The sequence below is a fragment of the Pyxicephalus adspersus genome, chromosome 2 (genome assembly GCF_032062135.1).
Source record: "Pyxicephalus adspersus chromosome 2, UCB_Pads_2.0, whole genome shotgun sequence".
NCBI lineage: Eukaryota > Metazoa > Chordata > Amphibia > Anura > Pyxicephalidae > Pyxicephalus > Pyxicephalus adspersus.
The window spans coordinates 691,280-712,308 of NC_092859.1; the positions used below are offsets into that span (position 1 = coordinate 691,280).

Sequence of the window (21,029 nt, forward strand, 5' to 3'; positions counted from 1 at the left end):
CGGACAAAAGGAAAGGAGGAGGGAACATATGAGGGGAGCAAGTGAGGGAACGAACGTGGGAACAGACAAATAAATGAACAAATGTGGACAACAAATGAGGGGAATGAACGAGGGAAAAGGACAAGGGAACGGACGAAGGGAACGAACGAGGGGAATGGATGAGGGGAATGGATGAGGGGAATGGACGAGGGGAAAGGAGGAGGGAACGGATGAGGAGAAGGACAAGGGCAACAAATGATGGAACGAATGAGGGGAACAGACAAGAGAAATGAACGAGGGCAACAAATGAGGGGAACGGAAAAAGGGAAATGGATGAGGAGGACAAATGAGGGGATTGAACGAGGGGAGCAAACAAGGGCAATGGACAAGGAAAACAAATAAGGAAAATGGAAGAGGGGAACATCCAATTTCATAAACAGACCACACACAATCCAATCACAACAATTGTTCCAATAACATGTTAGAATGTTCCTGAAGCTCTGAGTGTTGTCTCACTCTAATACGACTGAATGTCTCTTTTTTTGCTTAAAGAGAACGTTTTATATGTGTGTGGTATATGTGTGTGTTATATGTGTGTACTATATGTTCATGTTATATGTATATGTTATATGTGTGTATTATATGTATGTGGTATATGTGTGTATTATATGTGTGTATTATACGTGTGTGTTGTATGTGTGTACTATATATGGGCATTATATATACATGTTGTGTGGGTATTATATGTATGTTTTTTGAATGGGTGTATTATACCAAGAACACCGCTCTGTCCTCCTCCTTAGTATAATATCAGTACAATACAAGCAATAAACACATGAAGTTAAGATACACACATGATTATACATGAAGACAAGATACATACATGATGATACATGAAGACAAGATACATACATGATGATACATGAAGACAAGATACATACATGATCCAGGGAGACCGCATTGGTAACTGGCATCTAGAGCTGGGTGTAGTCTATCGTCATTGTCACCCAGAAGTGTGTAATACAATTTTAGTGAATGGAGTACTGACAGACGGCAACAACAGCAGGAGGCGGTGGGCCCTGAGATGGAGCGTGGACGGCACTGGTGACTGGCATCTAGAGCTGGGTGTAGTACATCACCAATGCCACCCAGGTGTGTAATGCAAATATTGGAAATTTGTGAATAAGCGTAGAAGGGCCAGACCAAGATGTTTTGTGTGCCAGCACTGTTGCTGTGGTCTGTGGTGCCGGGAGCGGTAGGAAGGTAGACAATATTGTTAGTTTGTATCATGAAGTGGATTGACATGAATGCCAACCCTCAATCTTACAATACTTAGCTTAAAAATTAGGCAAATACAATGGTACCTATCCGTGTGGCAGTACTGGGGGTTTTCATCTGCCGTTTGTTGGCCTCTCGGAAGCAGCAGAAATGTAAAGTATATTGCTAGCTGGCACAATGGCAGGCATGACACTGGCGATGAATGCCACCCCTGGACATTGCGATAACTAGCGGAAAAATTCAACCGAGGCAGGCTGAGCTGACAGGGTGTTGGTGATTGGCAGCCACAGACTCAGCACAGGAGCAGTGCGGGATCACAGGGGCATCTTGGTTGGCCAGTGAGTCCTTGTGTCAGCCAATCAGTGACATCTGCAGTGGGGATATGATAGTTGTTAGTAACCCACCTTTCATTCATTTTCAAAATGCTGAGGAGATTGACATTTTCTGACGACAGTCGTGATTGGTTGTCCGTGACTACTCCACCAGTGGCACTGAAGGTTCTTTCGCACAGATCACTGGCATGAAAGAAGCTTGATGGCATACTGTGCCAACTGCGGGCAGATTTCAAGCCTGTTGACCCAAAAATAATGGGGTCACTACTGTCAGGACAGGCATCCTTCTCATAACTGCTGTCATCACCACCACCACCAGCCAGAAAAGAGCCAACGTCATCGTGCCCCATGCGCTTCATCCGTTCTCGATGGTTATGCCCCTGCACTTGACTTGTTTGAGGTGGCCGCATCAGGTTTCGCCAGACATCCAGAAAATCCCCCCTGCCTTGGCCTAGACTTTTGGATGTGTGCGGCCTGCTGTCACTACTGCTGCTGCTGCCGCTACAGGAGGATACGGTGGACGCAGTGTCTGCCTGAGCTCCCTATGTGGAATGTGGTGCCCGGAACTCCTCACACAGCTGGTCGCATAGTATTCTGCTCAGGCGGGTCACCTTTTCTTTCTCTTGCTCCTGGTTGGGTGGAAACTGTGACATTTTGTCTTTGTAGAGGTGATCCAGAAGGGTGGCCAGCCAGTAATCATCCCGGTTTTTGATGCTACAAATGTGGGGGTCCCTCCGTAGGCAACGCAACATGTGGACACACATATGAAAGAGGGGTTCCCTGGGCTCATCCTCCTCCTGTCCCTCAGTGGGCACCAAAACATCTTCCTCATCATCACCCACCTCTTCCTGTTCAAGCTAAAGCAGTTCCTGTTGTTCCATCGCCCGCACAATCCCTGGGATGTGACAGCACAAATGCGGGTTGGACGGGTCCTGTCCAGCAGCCCCAACATGGTCTCCCTCATCATCATAATCATCTTCCTCCTCCTCCTCTTGAACCTCCTGAGCCGGGTGTCCCTTCTTGCTCCTCACTCTTGTCACTCTTATCCTCCTCCCCCATTTCTTCCCCTCTCCCATCGACCCACACAGGGTATTATCAAGCAGAAAGATGATGGGTATGACATCCTTCCAGCCTGACCACTCCTGACTCACAGCATTTGTGGCCTGCTCAAAGGGGCCTTCTGCACCACCAGGTTCATTACATGCGCAAAGCAGGGCACATGTGTTATGCAGCCCATGCGCAGAGCGGCCGCAAGGTTGACTCCGTTGTCGCACACTACGTTGCCCGTTGTGAACCGGGAGGGCGTCAGCCAAGCCTCAACCTCTCTGTGCAAAGCGGATAAGAGTTCTCTGGCGTTGTGACTTTTCTCCTCCAAGGACACCAGTTTCAGCATTGCCTGGCAACATGTGCTTGAGGGAGCCGCAGTGGCGTGCCCGCCTAACCACAGTGTCCTCCGCTGCTGGCCTTTTCAGGAGGAGTGTCAAAAAGAGAAAGTTTGCCAGTAGAAGAAATGAAGGAGGAGGAGGAGAGAGAGGACTGGGGTGGCCCATGCTTCCCCACCACACCCCTCGGAGGGGGTACCAGATGCTGAAATGCCTCTTGCAGACTACCGCCAATTGGCTGAAAATGCCAATGCCTTGGAGAGGTTACCCATTACATGTGCATGTAAACTGGGAACAGCTGTGTGGGAGAAATAATGCCTGCTTGGTGTATTCAACCTCCGCTCGGCACAGGCCATCAGGTCACGAAGGGAGCCAAGTCCACAATGCTGTACGGCAGTAGGTGCAAGGCCAAAAGTTTGGCTAGATGCAAATTGAGCTCGATTACTCTTTTGTTAGTTGGACCCATAGCCTGATGCCTTGAACAGAACTCCAGTAGAGTGGGCTGAAAGGACTGGGAACTAGGGGAGTTGAAGGGGTCACTGGAGTACCCATCTTTCATCGACAAAGGTCTCCTGACACCACAAAACCTGCGGCCAGGAGCTGATACTTCCTCGCATTTTGAAGTCTGGCTGGCACCAACCTCCTGAGACGTAGTAGCCATGACAGTTGGAGGTGAAGAAGGAGTCAATGGAGGTGGAAGAAGAGACGACGTGGTTGCACCTCCTTCAAGAGAACGCAAGTACTGCTCCCACTTTGGTTTGTGGTTCTTGCACATGTGGGAAAGCAGGGATGTTGTACCCAGATGTGATCCGGCCTGTCCTCTGCGGATCTGCCTATGGCACAGGATGAAGATTGCTACGCACCTGTCATCATCTTTCAGCCTGAAATAGGACCACACTGGAGAGGTGCGTGCAACCACTCCACTGATCTTTTTCTTTGCCTGCCTCTGCTGGGTGCCCTGCGTCTGCTCCATCTCCCTCACGGTCACATAATCTCTGACTGTTACCCTGCTTGAGGCAGATTTGCGGCGCCTTCCATCCCCAGTCTGCTTCTGCTGCCAATCCTCTATGTCTGTTTCGGAACTGCTGCTAGCCCTTACACGCAGCGGGGGTTCCCAGGTGACATCACAGTCATCATCCTTATTTTCATCCAAGCCAACCTCTGAAAATGCAGCCACTGACCAAGAACCCTCGCCCAGCAAGTGCTGACCACACTCTCCAAGGGTCTCAAAGTCTGCCTCCTGCTCTGAAATTCACACTGACAGATCTTCAGGCTGTTCGTCAAACAACAAGGGAGAGTCATCGGGAGGTACAGGCACATTAGTCACACTAACTCCTGTCTTTGCTGCTGTCACGGCTGGGCTGGTTGCTGCTGCTGCAGAAGAAGAGCTTGCTGCACTTGAGGCCCCTGAGACCCAGTCCACAATACTCTCCACATGATGTGGCTGTATGATTGTAGTCCGCCCTCTCAATACATTGACCAGCGTACTGGTACTCCGCACACATCTCAGACCTGTCTGACAACTTGTGCTGCTGCCTCCAACAGTTTGCTGCTGCTGTCCTACAGTGGCGGACCCCTTGGGAGTATTCTCTCTGCCTGATGCAGTAGGTCGCCCAACGCCACGCCTTCCCCTGCGTCTACTGCTCATCTTTTAGCTATTCAGGCAAAAGTGCACCTGTACCAACCAGTATCAGAATTAAATATCTGTATTTTTTTAAGAGAAATACAGAAACTTTTCTGGCTTTTTTGATAGATTGCAAGAGGTATCACACTGAAAGTATCACGCCGCGAGATTGAACTAACAAATCTCGCTCACTCATCCCTAGTTGCAAGTGACAGACAAATACTAACAATGGCGGAGAGGACCCTGGACTGAAGAGCTTACAATCAAGGAGGTGGGGTAAGTATCACACAATAGGAGGGGGATATGGAATGGTGGGTGAGTAGTGAGGGTTTAGGAGACAGAAGAAGTCTGATTGAACTATATATGGGCTGTATTGCCTAGCTACTTATTCCCCAGTCACTGTTCTTGCTACTTCCCTGATCCTACCACCAGACTATTACTCCAGCCTACCTGCGGGCCACACCGTCCTCCTCTGGCTTTTCATACATGGCATTACATTACACATGGCAGTGGGGGGCAGTGGGGAGGGGGGTGGTCAGGATGGGGTAGGCTGGTGTGCTAATTACAGTTCTGTCCCCTCCAAACTCTCTGCTGTGCTGTCCATCAATGGCATGTCCACCAGTTGGTAGCCCCAAGGGACACAGACAGCCATATAGCTCCTCAGGGGTGGGGCATATGTTCTGTATGGGTGTTCTATATGTTACAAATCTGCATGTATGACATCATGACAATCCCAATTATTCCCCAATATCATTTCCAAACTTTGACCCCCCTTTCACACAAGTGAATTTGTCCGATGGCCAATCCAGGTGACAATATTTTCCTTGGTTTATATTTGAGTGAATCTCTGATCTGATCACACTACAGAACATGTGGAATGGTATTAATGAATGATTCAGCCCCATGATAATAACCCGTGATAATACAGATTTGTATATTAAAGGATTGTGAGGTATCTTGGGGTAAATAAAATGATTGGACCCACAAGGTGGAGATATTCTCCTTTAAATATCATTTAATTCATACACAAAAAGCAGAAATAAAAAAAAAATAAAATAAAATCAATCGATAGAGAAAGCTCGGGGGCGGGCCTGATGATGTCACAGGTCAGATGTTGCTGGGCCGGTCGATGATGCCTCGTTTCTGGTCATAGATGAGGGCGTCCTGAGGGAAGTATATCCAAAAGTTATCTATCTACCATAAACTACTATTCCACCATCCCCCGAGCAATAATGCCCTTCATCTGTCCCAGATCTGGACTGTCCAAGGGTTTTAATTCTGGTCTCCTGCAGATTGGGGTCCCTAGAACACAGCTCTCCGGTCTATGCAGGGTGGGATGACCTCTTAACCATCTGTAAAGCTCTGCTGGTGATACCCCACAGGTGGCAGAATCAGTCAGGTAAGTACAAAGTGGCCACCTATTCCTGGCGCCTCACCTCTCCTGCCATATTCATTCCCAAATTAGAAGTTATGTGTAGGGATGGGTGGGGATGGGGTCAAATAGGGGAGATGAGCTTGTAGTCCAAATCAGGTGACAACACTGCAGGAAGTGTATTATTGGCAGGATCAGCGGGTTTATATAAAAGACCTAAGGATGGCCCAGGACATATGACATTGTGTTTGGTTGTGCAGCATGGTAACGCAAGCAATACAAAACGGAATGGAGTCCTAACCACATTTAGAATTGGCTTGGCTTTATACTGTAATACCCCAGGGGTAACAAACAGTCAGATCTTACCATAAAACAAATGCCCCCGGGGCACCTGACAACAGGACTTATATGGCATATATTGTTACCCCTCATTATGGCAGTGCCGGTGGGTGGGACATTTATGCTCCGGGGGCCAAAATATAAAGAGCGGAGTGACCCCCAATCCCCAGCCAATGCCATAAAAGAAGTGGAGGAGTCCTCACCAGGTAGAAGCAGGCGGCCAGGAGCAGGGCCTTCATCGTCACCTCCAGGTCCATCGGAAATGTAATGATGAGCTGGTTCCCCTCGCTCTTTATTATTCCCACCACATGCTGCTCGTCCTGAGATTTCACCTAGTGGACACAAATGTCATAGACACAAATTTCAGGAGATATAGAAAAAAAATGTCCAAATAATCCAACGGCCACTCTATTGAAGATTGAGCTTCATCCCCATCCATGAGTCAAACCTAAAACTCATCACCAACAGAGCTCAGGCTGTTTGGAGACTTCTAGCTCTATATGGGTGGGTTGGACCTTGGCAGAGAGACCGCTGCTTCTTTATAGAATGTAAGATTCCTCTCAGTATGCTGGCAGGACACGGGCTTCTCTAGCCATGGCTAAAAACATTGTAAGCCTGTGCACACTTTAGTTCTGATTTACCTGGAATTGCTGATTGAAATTGGAAGATGTCTTGCAGCCCTGGATCTGGGATTCACTTCCCATGAGATTCATTATCTACATGCTGTTTGTTTTTCCCCTTGTGTAGCTTTCTCCTTATATGGTGATAAAAATGGGCCCACCCCCGAGGAGTGCGGTGGGGATGAGACATTGGAACCTCTTCCAGGGGTCTCCGGATTGTAATAACATAAAAACTGAATATTACCAGCACCCATCCCCAGAATCTAAGATGGTTAACTCTTACCTCATACATGATATTCCCAAAGATGCTGATCTTAAGGCTGGGACCCAGAATAAGGAGAAGAACCTCCCCCGAGGAGTTCATGATGGAAAAGTGGGTTGTAAAGGCATTGGAGGAAAAAGAGACGAAACCGATCAGAGAAGCTCATATCAGGTCCCAAAACATCTCACCTCTCCTGAGCAATCGCAGCAGTTGTTCTTGGTAAGATCCATGACTTTGCCTTCTTGGTGATCTCTGACCCGCAGGTCATAGGTGGGTCCACAACACTCCACATTCAGATGGGCCTGATAAATCCTCTGACCTCTGTGATCGAGAATGTCGAAGTTCCTGCCCCAGCCTTGTGACACCGAGACTGCACATAACAGCACAAAAATTATAGGGGTTAATCTAACTGAAGGGGCAATTACCTTTCCATACACTGAATGATGGGGCAGCGGGGGCTTTAGGATACAACGTTTTACTGCTGTTTGAATTTGTTTCTATATTGCAGTGATGGGGTTATATGGATTGGAAGCTTTTATCAGACAAATGTGCCCTCTTCTCTCTAGCCCTGCAGGTCACTGGTGACCCATTATTTGGGAACCACCGGCAGGTCCGGTACTGATCCAGCAGTCATTATGGATATTTGGCCGGATCCTGGAGATCTCAAACAACAAATGATGGTTTAATGTTGGAAGGTGAGGGGCTGATGGTACTCACATTTCTCACGTATGGAGAGTTGGTTTACCTGCAAGAAGAAGAGAAGAATTACTGGAATGTTCTCTGATATAGAGGATCGGACATACAAGGAATGAAAGATCCCTGGTAAACCCCATGCTGGGGTCTGCTGGAGGGCCAATCTGAGAGAGTGAAGTCTGATGTTCTTGGATGCATCCAGTCCCTGGCACTCCCACACAGGTGTAAACCCCATGCTGGGGTCTGCTGGAGGGCCAATCTGAGAGAGTGAAGTCTGATGTTCTTGGATGCATCCAGTCCCTGGCACTCCCACACAGGTGTGTGGGGTCTACAGGTGCGCAGGTGTGTAGTGTCTACAGATGCGCAGGTTTGTGGTGTCTATAGATGCGCAGGTGTTTGGTGTCTACAGGTGGGCAGGTGTGTGGTGTTCAGAGGTGCGCAGGTGTGTAGTCTCTACAGGTGCGCAGGTTTGTGGTGTCTATAGGTGCGCAGGTGTGTGGTGCCTACAGGTGGGCAGATGTGTGGTGTCTAGAGGTGCGCAGGTGTGTGGTGTCTACCGGTGGGCAGGTGTGTGGTGTCTACAGGTGAACAGGTTTGTGGTGTCTACAGGTGCGCAGGTGTGTGGTGTCTACAGGTGAACAGGTGTGTGGTGTCTACAGGCGCGCATTTGTTTGGTGTCTACAGGTGAACAGGTGTGTGGTGTCTACAGGTGTGTGGTGTCTATAGGTGCACAGGTGTGTGGTGTCTACAGGTGCACAGGTGTGTGGTGTGCGCAGATGTGTGGTGTCCACAGGTGCGCATGTGTGTGGTGTCTACAGGTGTGTGGTGTCTACAGGTGCACAGGTAGCAGGTGGACTGGTGTTATCCCTGACCCCTGCTTCTGTTTTACTTTTCTTGACTGCATAACTTCCAATGTATGACCATTGGCTCTGATCCCTGGATTTGATCTCTACCTGACAGCCCTGTGCTGTGTAAAGTCTATGGATCCTCTAATCAATGACCTTGGACTGTTTGACTTTGGAAATCCAACATTCATTATAGAACCCCGCCATCGGAGGATCATTACTTCTTAAGATAAAACAGCCATCACGGCACCACAATGAAGTCAATGGGCCCCGGAGAAATCTTGTTTGGAATAAACATTTCTGTCTGCATAGATACAACAAGAAATTATGAAATATGGAAACCAAAAATAAGGAAATAAAAACCCAACTGATTACAATAGGAACAGAATTGACCCCAAATCCCTATCTGCTGTGTACCGAATGTTAATCCCCTCCTGGATGGAAGTCACTGGATCAGGTATTCCCAACTGGAAGATTTCCCCTCCAGTCTGTCCTGGTGACAACTGGAACATTTCCTATTTCCTATCAGCAGTGACACCGCGACAAACTGAGAGTGAATGAAGACTAGACAGGGGGTCTAACCCCGATCACAATCCCCTCCCATATCAACAATGACGTCATATTAGGATCCCTAAACATGGAGGCCGAACATTTCCAGACAACTTTCTCGGACCTAAGCAATTCCTTCCAGCTTGGCTCTGGTGTTGTAGAGTTTCGGGTAAATCTTAGGAAGATCCGGGTAATAGATCCGGGTAATGAAGTGTTCGTGGTCACCAATGGATTCTGGTTTCTCCAATATGGGACTCTGGGAATCCATTGGGCACCCTGACACAGGCTGACCAGAGAACACAGAATGAACCAGTAGCATGGAAAGGAACACATACCCGGGTATTGGGGGTCTCACCTGCAGCAGGCATTGCAGTTCTGGTGGTGATGAGTGTGCCAAAGGAGGGACCATGCTGGGTGAGATCTCATTGTGGCTTGAGGGATACATTGCCGCAGCTGGAGATAGAAAAAATAAAAGTTCTGGTGAGCCCAGAAAATGGGAAATATTTCCCCACAGGTCACGGGGTAAACATTTTAGATGGACCAACGAAGGAACTGGAGAGCCTTTATGTGCCAGACTAGACACAAGTTCATGAGAGGGACCCTAGATTATGGGCACAGAAGGGGTACAGACCCAGGCACTCAGTGTAGGGGTGGTAGGAACCCACCATGAAGGGCACAGAAGAGGTACAGGCCCGGGCACTCTGTGTAGGGGTGATGGGAACCCACCATGAAGGGCACAGAAGGGGTACAGGCCCGGGCACTCTGTGTAGGGGTGATGGGAACCCACCATGAAGGGCACAGAAGGGGTACAGGCCCGGGCACTCAGTGTAGGGGTGATGGGAACCCACCATGAAGGGCACAGAAGAGGTACAGGCCCGGGCACTCAGTGTAGGGGTGATGGGAACCCATCATGATGGGCACTGAAGGGGTACAGGCCCAGAGACTTACTGTAGGGATGGTTGGAACCCCTCATGATGGGCACAGAAGGGGTACAGAGATCCCAACATGGAGTCTGGGAGAGACTTAGTACAGATTTAGGAACAGAGAATAGGAAACGTGAACTTACCGAGATGAAAGCCCTCCCAGCAGCCACTGAATCTCCAGTGAGTGGACCCGGCCGGTGATAAAGTGATCTGGGGATGGGGAGGACGGAGATGACACAAGCAGGAGGTTATTACACAACACAGCCGAAAACAGGAAATGTCACCATCAATGTGCAAGAATTGTGAGAAATGGCAAACTGTGTGAGATCCTCGTGGCAGCCTGACCCAATGAGGTGACCACAAAAACATCCCGAGCCAATCCCGAGCCAATATCCTGCCAGGATCCTCCGCTCCCGGTGATCAAAGATCATCATTTCGCCCTGACTTCTGCAATAAACATTTTTGGGCAAAAGAACTTAAAAATGATGATTTTCTGTAAGCTGGGGACCCAGAGAATAGAAATATGGCTGCCGCCAAATCTGCCACCTATAGAGGTGATCACAAAGCTCTCCAGATGTTGTTATATTTATTGACGTGTTATATTATTACTACAACTAAACAACACCAAAAATAACAACAAAAACATAAAAATTATGAGCAGATCCTGCTGTCTGTAATGTGAAATATACTCGGGGTGGGAAAATGAGATTGTGGGGAGAAAAGATGATGAATATTCTAACTTTATATTTATTATTATTATTATTATCATTCATTTAATATTATTATGATTAATATTATGCATTTGGTATTATTATTATTTATATATATATATATATATATATATATATATATATATATATATATATATAATATTATTGCGTATTTGTTATTATTGGTCTCTCATCATTCATACTGGCTGCTTTTCATGTAATCACACATTCACCCCTCACTGGAGGCATTTTTTGTTATCCACCCTTTCCAGGGGTCTTTAATTATTACAAGAGTTGTTGGTTTAGCTGCAATACATGTTTAGCCCCCTTCAGTTCTCTGTCTGCTAATCATTTACCTACATAATCATTTTGGACACTTCTGCCATATTATTATCCCACCCAAACTCCTCTTCCTAAACCGAGTGCCTTTATTATGGCTTCTGCCTCCTTCCCAAGAGAGCTGCACCACCTACCCCACTACCGACCCCACCACCTACCACACCATCTACCCGACCACCTACCCCACCACCTATCCCACTATCTACCCAACCACCTATCCTACATCTACCCCACTACCTACCCTGAAACCTACCCCACCACCTACCCTACTACCTACCCCACAATCTACCCGACCACCTACCACCTAAGATCTGGAACACAGACCATAATATATTTTCTGGAGTTGATGCTGCATTTATTAAAACTTCCCAAATCTCAGTTCCTTGTTTTTGCACAATATTGTTCTTCCTCTGAGATCTTTATTTAGATTTTGTACTTCTCATAGTTCATGTTCTATATAAGGACAGATTGTTGTATGCTCCCAAGACGTGCTTCAGATCCCTGTACTGGGACATATACAAGATATTAGATACCCCAGCGGTGTGGTATTTGTAGCACTGATATAGTCTGGGGGCTGATGAGAGGCAGAGCTCCCAATCATTCACCGTCCAATCATTCACCGGGCATTGATGGCTGTGCTGATTCCCGGTCTGCAGTGCTACAAATCATTACCCAGGGCTCTGCATAACATAGAAATGTTTCCCTCAATGACTTCCTATATAACATTTTGGATGTATGAAATCGATATGTCAGCACATTCTACTCTTTCATTGCCGGGAACTCTGGGAATTCTTTATTATGGGGCAGGAGGAACGTTCATTAGGGTGATCTCCTGACCCACAATTAGATTTCCTTTATAAGTACATTCTACCTTTTCCTCCCTCATCTTCCTCCACATTCCATATCCTAGTCCTCACCTATCCTCAGGACCCCGGCCAAACACCACTAATCCCCTTTTCCGGAATGTTCTCCTGATAAAAATATCATTTGTTATTCAATAAGTCATGCATGAGATATCAATTCATCAATAGACCTGAAAGATCTTACTCATGACTTATTGTAATTTATTATTATTTGTGCTATTCATCACCAAACTTTTTATATCTCCAATTCTGTGTTCCAGAAATATCTTCATAACCTTTTCAGAAAGATGATCAGTCCTCGGGGAATCTGCTGCTTGTCCGTGCAGAGCCCCACGACTCCTGAGGAAGCAATGCTTGCGAAACGCGTCGAGAAATGAAAAATAGGACGTCTTCCGTTCCCATTTATATTAATGTAATCTCTGGAAATTCTGACAATTGGTATCTCATGTATGCCTTATAATAAGAAATGATGTTCTGTAAAGATTAATGACTTTTGGTGCCTTAAATATTCAATAAATCTGGAATATAAACATTATAGAAACTTTTTTTTATTATTTAGTGAATTTTAAAAGATTTTTTATGAATTAGTGATGGATCATTTGGGGAATGCAATCCATAATTATCCCAATATCCAGGGGATTCAGGTTGGGTGTTGTCATTATTAAAATGTTTTCCTTTATTTGTTCCTTCCGATATGAATCTCCTTCTGGTAAAGCCATCTGTAAAACTCAGAGTTCATTATAATAAAACTGAGATCCTCAACATCTCGTTCCTCCCCAATCTAATCCCGGTTTTTGGATAACTTCCCGTATCACTGATTGCGCAATACTCCGGGATTTACATTCCTAAGGATCTGTCTACACTCGCAATTCTCTAATCCTTCTTCTAATATCTACATTCATATGACAAATCTAAGCTTGTAATATTACTTTCCAACACATCCGATGTATTTCTCTATCAGTCTCAGCCAACCAATCAGCCTGGGATCCAAATCTCATCCAGACCATTCCCCACGTCACCCGGCATTTCCACCAACCCTGACCACTTCCAAGGAAAATCCTGGAACACCCCAGGTCTTACAGAGGGGCAGATTGGAACATTCTACCAGCCATACTTTATCTTCTTAGATAACTTATCACCAGTTTATGGTTTTCTATAACCTAGCTAGCCCATTATCTGCTACCATCAAGTTACCCCATATGACCCCTCTCATCTCTACATCTCCTGACCACTCGTCATTTTATGGATAAATACTCAATGGCTTCTACTTCCTGATGTTGGCAAACCCTGCTTAGACCCTTTAGTATAAAATATTCCGGATTTATCACACAATTTGGATTCATTCACCCTGGCTCCATTGAGGAGATGCCCCATGGTTGGCATAGTGGGGGCATTAATTGTATTTGATGGAAACAAAATGAAACATGAATTCTTCGAAGGAAAGCAAAGTGTAATGTGATCAATCCTCCTCATTCCCTGAGAATACTTCAAATCATCATTCCTTTAAATGTCAACGAATGTACAGCGCTGCATAATATGTTGGCGCTATATACCTCCTGTTTATTATTAATATTAATAATAATAATAGCGCTGAATGTATATCAGGGACATTGGAAATCTTTATTCCATTCCACCATCCCTTCCTATATTTTCTTTATATCTCTTTATTATAAGGACATGAGATTCATATATGTTACTATTTCCTCTGAAATATTACAGAAAACCTTTCATATAATATTATTGTGATAAGAATTGGAAATGGTCACACATAATTCTGTTATAATTCCCTTATTGCCCCTACAGAGGGGATTTGTCATATGATATTCGCACGGTTAATCTTTTTATCACATTGAACTTTGAATAAGAAATTATAATACATACAAACAGAAATATTGATCTGATCCAGTATACAAGATAATACAAGAACTCTATGAGACGTGATGAATTCTGCATTGGCCATGTGTGGGAGCAGATCCCAGATATTAAACAATGCCCCCTACAGGAAGAACATCAGATAAACCTTGTTGGGTTACTTTTACCTTTCTCACATTATTTCAATCCGCTTACATAATTATGTTTTAGGTACCCCCCCCCCCCCCCGAACTCCCGTCCTCTATTACTTCACATCAAATAAATTCTAGAAAATAGGAGACAAATACTACAACTTGGGGTGGTCATGATTTAATATTCACCCCCGGTGATTTGTGATTGGCTATATACATGTATGTACAACAGTGGCAGATCATTAATGACCGGTCGGGGATGATCGCTGTCTTTTCCTATGATGCCCCCCACCCCCCCCCATAGAAATGAATAGTTCTTTGTCCTCGCTCCTTCTCCAGCTACTGAACTTTATTTCCAGCGGCAGAAATGTGAGGTCAGTGCACAATTATAATAGACGCCCTTTGTCTGGGTGAATATAAAACATTCCGGTGGTTTGCTGCGTCTAATTACACCCAGCTGGCATGTTTCACAATGTACAGGGCAACACTCTTCCTTTAAATAAGACATTTGTTTTATGTCTTTATGATTCATTCCTTCCCCCAGCAGGAATCTCTGCGGAGAGCTGCATATCCTTACTGCCTGTGGCTACAATTCATGCCCCGTGTCATTATTTGTAGCCCCCCCCTCATTGTGATGTCTGAACTGAGACCCCCCGATCCATGATACACAATGCAAAGAATCAGGGAAGATGGAGATTTCCTATAGGTGGAAGCTGAAATTGCAGCCTATCTGCTGCCCTCTAGTGTTCAGCCAGAGATAGTGACTTCATAAACGGACACTTTGTCAAGGTAACATTATATAAAATCTATCCCTGGTATCTGATTGGGCGCTTGTTACTCGTTATTTATGTGTAGTGTGATAATTGTGACCTCCTAACACAGCTCACCAAATTCTGATCTATCAGCAAAACAATGAGGTCCGCACTTACCTTAGGGGGGTTACATTAATAATGATTCATAGCAGTCTTGTGAAGGCCATTGGATGCATGAATAATTATCATTATTATTAATATATTATTATTAATAATATTATTAATAAACAGGATTTATATAGCACCAACATATTACACAGCGCTGTACATTAAATAATACTGATATTGATTGATCAATGATATTGCAACCATGATCTGTCCATAGCCTTAATAATATCTGTATAATAATCTATATAGCAATAAATCTACCCTTAGGTCCCCCTTTTCATCAATTCTGCCCTCCAGCCTCCCATAGCTATCTGCACCTCCTTTAGCCCATTCTTGCTCACTGACACCCAATTTACTGCAATTTACTTACTGCAACCAAAATTCCCTAGCAATGGAACAATGTAATATACAGACAGATATAAAGATAAAACAGCTCCTGTAATATATATAAAATGTATTCCAGAATGGCCAGAATAACAGAAACCCTACAAACCCTACAGCCCAGCTTTGCTGACAGCCTGGCACTGCAGGGGACCAGCGATGACATCTGAAGGTTTTGGGGAGGAAATTTGGACATTTAGCACAATTTGTGGTCACATGGTGGTGATTGGGGTAAACATTTTGGTGTTGATGTTTGATGAAAACACATTAAAGAGAATAGTACAGAGATTTATATTTACTTTGTATGGATTTGGTGTCATTGTATGATATATGGAAATATTATTTGGTGTATGAGATGTTTTTGGTGATGAAGTTCTTCAGACGTGTCTTGTGTTATCACCGGCAGTGAAGAAGAAGCGACTGATGGTGCCAATGTTCAGGGCTGATCAATGGAGGACCAGAACGGCCTTTTCCTGGAAAATGATCATACTTTATCTCTGCTGATCCACATTCATTATTCATACTAGGAGAACTGTCCAATGGGGACACCTGTTCTGGTGACACCTGTCCAATCACAAGGTGACCTTAAAATACCAATGACAAGGCTGGGAAAAAACTACTTTGTGTGCACATAATATATGGATAGAGAAAATGCAGAGTTACAGAATAAATGGACATTCCATCAGATTCCACCACCTCTCGGGTAAATCCAGCATTGTTCTCCTGAGAGTACCAATACCCTGGTGCATCCCATCCACCCATCCATTCATCCATTCATCCATTCATTCACTCATCCAAGTTTCTTCTCCCCCGGGCATTCATTGTCTTCGGCACCTTATCGCAGGGTCATCCAGCTTCAAACTGATCCCAATGGCCTGGTGTATATCCATTAGGAGGGAGCCCAGTTGAGTCTTCCAATATGGCGTAGCACGACTGGCAACCTTATATTTTGGTCCAGGTTTTACATATATATGTAGGTGCTTTAATGAAGAGTGTTCTGAGTGAATCAATTCCAGATATACCACTGGAGGGTTATAGGACCATCAGAGAACATTTAAAGAATAGTAGCTGGTATCAGAGACAATGGTTTTCCAACGTGATAGCAAGCTGTTTTTCTGGCTGCTCGATATAAATGCCTTTAGTCATCACACAACCATCAGCTTAGTCGCTGCTTGGACGGTTTGCCACATACCTTCTTTTGTCATAAATTAAATCCTCCTATGAGAGAGACAAACATTATTCCTGTGTTATATTGTATATTTATATCAATGTGTAACACTATCCAGCTCATCAAATACAATGCCCAACCGGCGGTGACCACTCTGGTTGTATCTCTTTATATGAAGGGTCACCATCATGTCCCCAGACTTTACAGTAGGTGATATAACCCCAGTAGAGCATAACATGGCTGTACTAAGACTTTCATGCAGATGCTATTCTTACCAGGGACCCATGCTGCACCAGATCTGCATATGGCAGAACCAGGCCACACACCAAGTTTGATTTTAGAGAGTATATAATTAAATCCATATGGCAAATCAAGCAAATCCAGCATGGCAGTCCAAGTGAGAAATTTGCCAACCAAGTGGACAAACTGAGTTTTATTATAGTAAATTGACCACTGGTAAGCAAAGATAGGCAGGTCACTTGTGTTCTGGAAAAGGCATTTGGGGCTTATGTTAAAAAATGGACAGCAGGAGGGCACAAGACCAAAGTTTTGGACTGGGTATGGGAGATCCATGTTCTAGGAAGCAGTGCATATGGATAAGGGACAATGGGAGGGCACGTTAGCCAATTTCTAGATAGCATCATACAAAAAGAGGAGACATTTGCTGTGGAAAATAGGGGAGATAGGCATGGTAAGAATGTTCTGGTCTGGAAGGTAGGGAGGGAGGGTAGGAGAGCTATATCCTGGAGGACACAGGAGAACTTTGTTCTAGAAAGTAGGTTGGGAGGGCAGGAGAACTATATCCTGGATGAATCAGGAGACCACTGTTCTGGTAAGTAGGGTGGGAGGGCAGGAGAACTATATCCTGGATGAATCAGGAGAACTCTGTTCTGGATGGTAGGGTGGGAGGGCAGGAGTACTATATCCTGGAGGACACAGGAGAGCTTTGTTCTAGAAAGTAGGTTGGGAGAGCAGGAGAACCGTATCCTGCAGGAAACCCAAAGAACTGTGTTCTGGATGGTGGGTTGGCAAGCAGGAGAATTATATCCTAGAAAACACATGGGAACTTTGTTTTGAAAGGAGGGGTGGGAGGGTAGGAGAACCATATCGTAAAGGACACAGGAAATTTTTTTTTCTAGAAGGTAAGTTGAATATGCAAGAAAACTATATTCAAGACGGGAAAAGTTAGGGAGAGTGCTGGGGGCCCATGTTCAGTAAAGGACAATGACAGGGCAGTTGACCTGTGTTCTAAAGGTGTGGAATAACTCTGTTTGTGGTGAACAAGAAAAACTTTTTGACTATAGGTGACTGATTTCTACATTTGTGACTCGCTTAACTTGTGTCTACAACAACATCCAGATAAACCTATTGACCTTCACTTTAATTATGCAAACATAGATAGAAATTTGCCTTTGCACATTTGTTTATCTGAATGTTTTGAGAATTATATTTTGGGGCATATCCGTTGATAAATGATCGATGTAGCTGCCATTAACTGCTTTAGTGGATTCTCTATATAAATTGGCTACATTTGCCCGATGAAGCCTCAAATGCTTATCACGACTCCGATATTCATTAAACACAACAAAAAGTTTGTGGAATAAAATCCTGTCACATGGACTGCTATCTGACTTGTGTACCTGGCACCACAAGGTATAAAATATTATTAGAAATAGAAAGGAGATGTTCTCACCAAAAAGAAGCAGGAGCACACTATCATGGCTTTCATCGTCACCTCCAGGTCCAATGGAAATGAGACTGCATATTGTTCTCCGTCATTTTTCATTATTCCCACCACATACTGCTCATCCTTAGATTTTACCTGCAAAGCAAATGTGTCACACACATGTCACAGACAGATATGGTAAAAAAAACTCTGGTATTACCATAAAGAAAACAGACAAATAAATACTGTATAAAAATAAATAATAGAAATAATGGCTGGCGGGGGCAGTAGGTATAACAGGGAAGATAGATAGCAGTAGATGGAGGTGATATTAGGGTTGGTACACCGGATACGGTAGGTTAGGGTGACGGCAGTAGATAGAAGGATAGTGTGACAGTTGGGACAATGGATACAACAGAGAAGGGTGATAGTTGGGGTACACTGGTTACAAACAGAGAAGGGTGATAGTTTTGTACACTGGACACAACAAAGAAGGGTGATAGTTGGGGTACACTGGATACAACCGAGAAGGGTGATAATTAGGGTACAACGGATACAACAAAGAAGGGTGATAGTTGACCAGATACAACAGAGAAGGGTGATAGTTGGGTTACACCAGATACAACAGAGATGGTGGACACAGAAGACACCAGACTGGGATTTAGCAGATGATGGATCCTTGGATCCAACCATTATGTAAATTGTGACACACTGCTACATCCCCAAGTGACAACCCAGTCCATGAGACCCAGCCTTCTTCTGGACTGGAGTCTATCATGGAAGTTCATAGTCATTGGAATACCTCAAAGGTGGCATTCCCAAAAATGTTGGTTTGTAAGCTGGGACCCAGGACCAGGAGATTAACTTCCTTTAAAGAGTTCATGATGGACAGACTGGTGACAAAGGTGCTATTGTTCATAGTGGATCCTCCGATGACTCCGACTGATGGGACAATCACCTCCATCTAGAAGAGATAGAAGTATTAAAATTTAGACGCCCCCTTCTGGCAGTTTGCTGTAGAGTTTGTCTCATTTCTTTGTTTAATAGTTAATTTGTAGGTTTTTGATGTCTCCATTCTCTATGTGCAGTTTACCAACACTTCTGGAAGCCAAGGCTGCTGCTCCATCCAGAATCCCTATAAAAACGCTTCTGCTGTAGATCCTATGAATCTCAAACTAATAATAATAATCTAATCTCTAATAATCTGGTTTTAGCCAGCTTCCCTGGAGCCCCCCAGACTCTGCCTGGATATATTGGTTGGTGGTTCCTCCAGTGGTGCAGACAGCCAGGGCTTTACACAGGATTGCAGCTGATCACAGACACGTTTGAATTGAAGCCGTGTTGCACGGATCAGTTCACCATGCCAATGGCTTCCTATTGCCATTACAGGAAGTAATATTTCAGTGTGTATACAGAGGATGTTGGGTGTAGAATAGACAGACATCACATGTAACCTGGAACGAGCAGACAGCCAATAGGAAATACGGCACACGCCCATGAGGAATGATCTCACCTGCAGCAGACTTTGCAGTTCATGAGGAACGCCTTTAATCAGCGCAGGGTCTGGGGTATATGATGACATTGGGTAGTTCCCAGGAGGAGGGGCAGATGAGATGGCATCATAACTCGGAGGGGAGTCTTGCAAGGATTTATTCAGCATTGTGATGATTTCTGAAAAAAAAAATAATAGCAGATAATGTGGTGACACTCAAACCTTAAATTAAAAAAGCAGAATATCTTCGTCAGAACACATGGGTGGACCAATTCACTGGGACTGGGGAATGCACATATGTAAAGGAACCAAGGACTGGGCAACAGCTGACAATCTATGGGGCAATACATATATACATATGGGGCAATACATATATATGTGGACACCTAGAAAACAATGGACTGGATGGTGCATATATAAGAAAAAGCCAAGGATTAGGTGACGTCTGTGACAATGGCGGGCATGTACTGGGCAATAGTTGTGGACACCAAGGCCTGAGCAATGTCTATGGCCCTGGACATCATACCCAGTGGTGACATTCACATGACTGGGAGACTGGGCAATACACACATGAGAAGGTGCCAAGGATCAGGTAACGTCTGTGACAAAAGCAAGCCATGTCCTGGGAAATACCCATATCTGGGGGTATTAAGGCGGGGTAACATTTTTTACCCCACCACCATCGACTGAGCAGTACTAATGGGACTCAAGGAACTGGGCAATACATTTTTCTTGGGCCACCACAGACTGGATATATTCTCTGGACCACTATGAATTTGGCAATGATACAGAATGATATCTCATATAAGTTTTCCTACCTAAAAATTGTATTGTAAAAGTTTGCTGCTAGTTCGTATCAATAAAAACGCCTCACAGGTGCATTATGGGTAATGTGATAAGACTTTCATGTCATTTTATAGGACTTATCATAGACTCAGTTTTGTAGAACTATCCTTGGGAAATATAACAAGAAATGTCCTTTACTATGGGGGGGGGGGACATCCTGAACAATTGGTTTCATTTCTTTGTCTAAAGTGATAATAAGAAAAAAGTGGCACCTGGGGGCAAACTGCCAACTGTTAGGGCCAATAATCACCCCGGGTTCCCGAATAGTCATAAACATTTCATTACTTTTGTACTTGTAATAATTACACCATGTTATTCTCAATAAACCAGAAGACTCTATTGGAACTGGTGTCTGTGTCTGTTCTCAGACGTTTCTTCCTTGACCGGGATTTTATTTGTTCTCAGATTATTATTACAACGGAAGCTCGTCCGCCCTCAGCTAT

At 44.7% G+C, this 21,029-nt stretch overlaps 1 protein-coding gene and 1 pseudogene across 1 annotated transcript; both read right to left on the reverse strand.

Annotated features, from left to right (window-relative positions):
* Positions 1-5,592: 5,592 nt before the first annotated feature.
* LOC140322640 (phospholipid scramblase 2-like) lies at positions 5,593-10,582 on the reverse strand (annotated as a pseudogene).
* A 4,890-nt stretch (positions 10,583-15,472) lies between these two features.
* LOC140322648 (phospholipid scramblase 2-like) lies at positions 15,473-19,416 on the reverse strand. Its single transcript, XM_072399203.1, has 3 exons — positions 19,051-19,416; positions 18,276-18,404; positions 15,473-16,632 (listed from the first exon to the last, which is right to left on the reverse strand). The coding sequence occupies exons 1-3, from the start codon at positions 19,210-19,212 to the stop codon at positions 16,576-16,578; spliced, it is 348 nt and encodes a 115-aa protein (XP_072255304.1). The 5' UTR covers positions 19,213-19,416; the 3' UTR covers positions 15,473-16,575.
* Between the last annotated feature and the right edge of the window lie 1,613 nt (positions 19,417-21,029).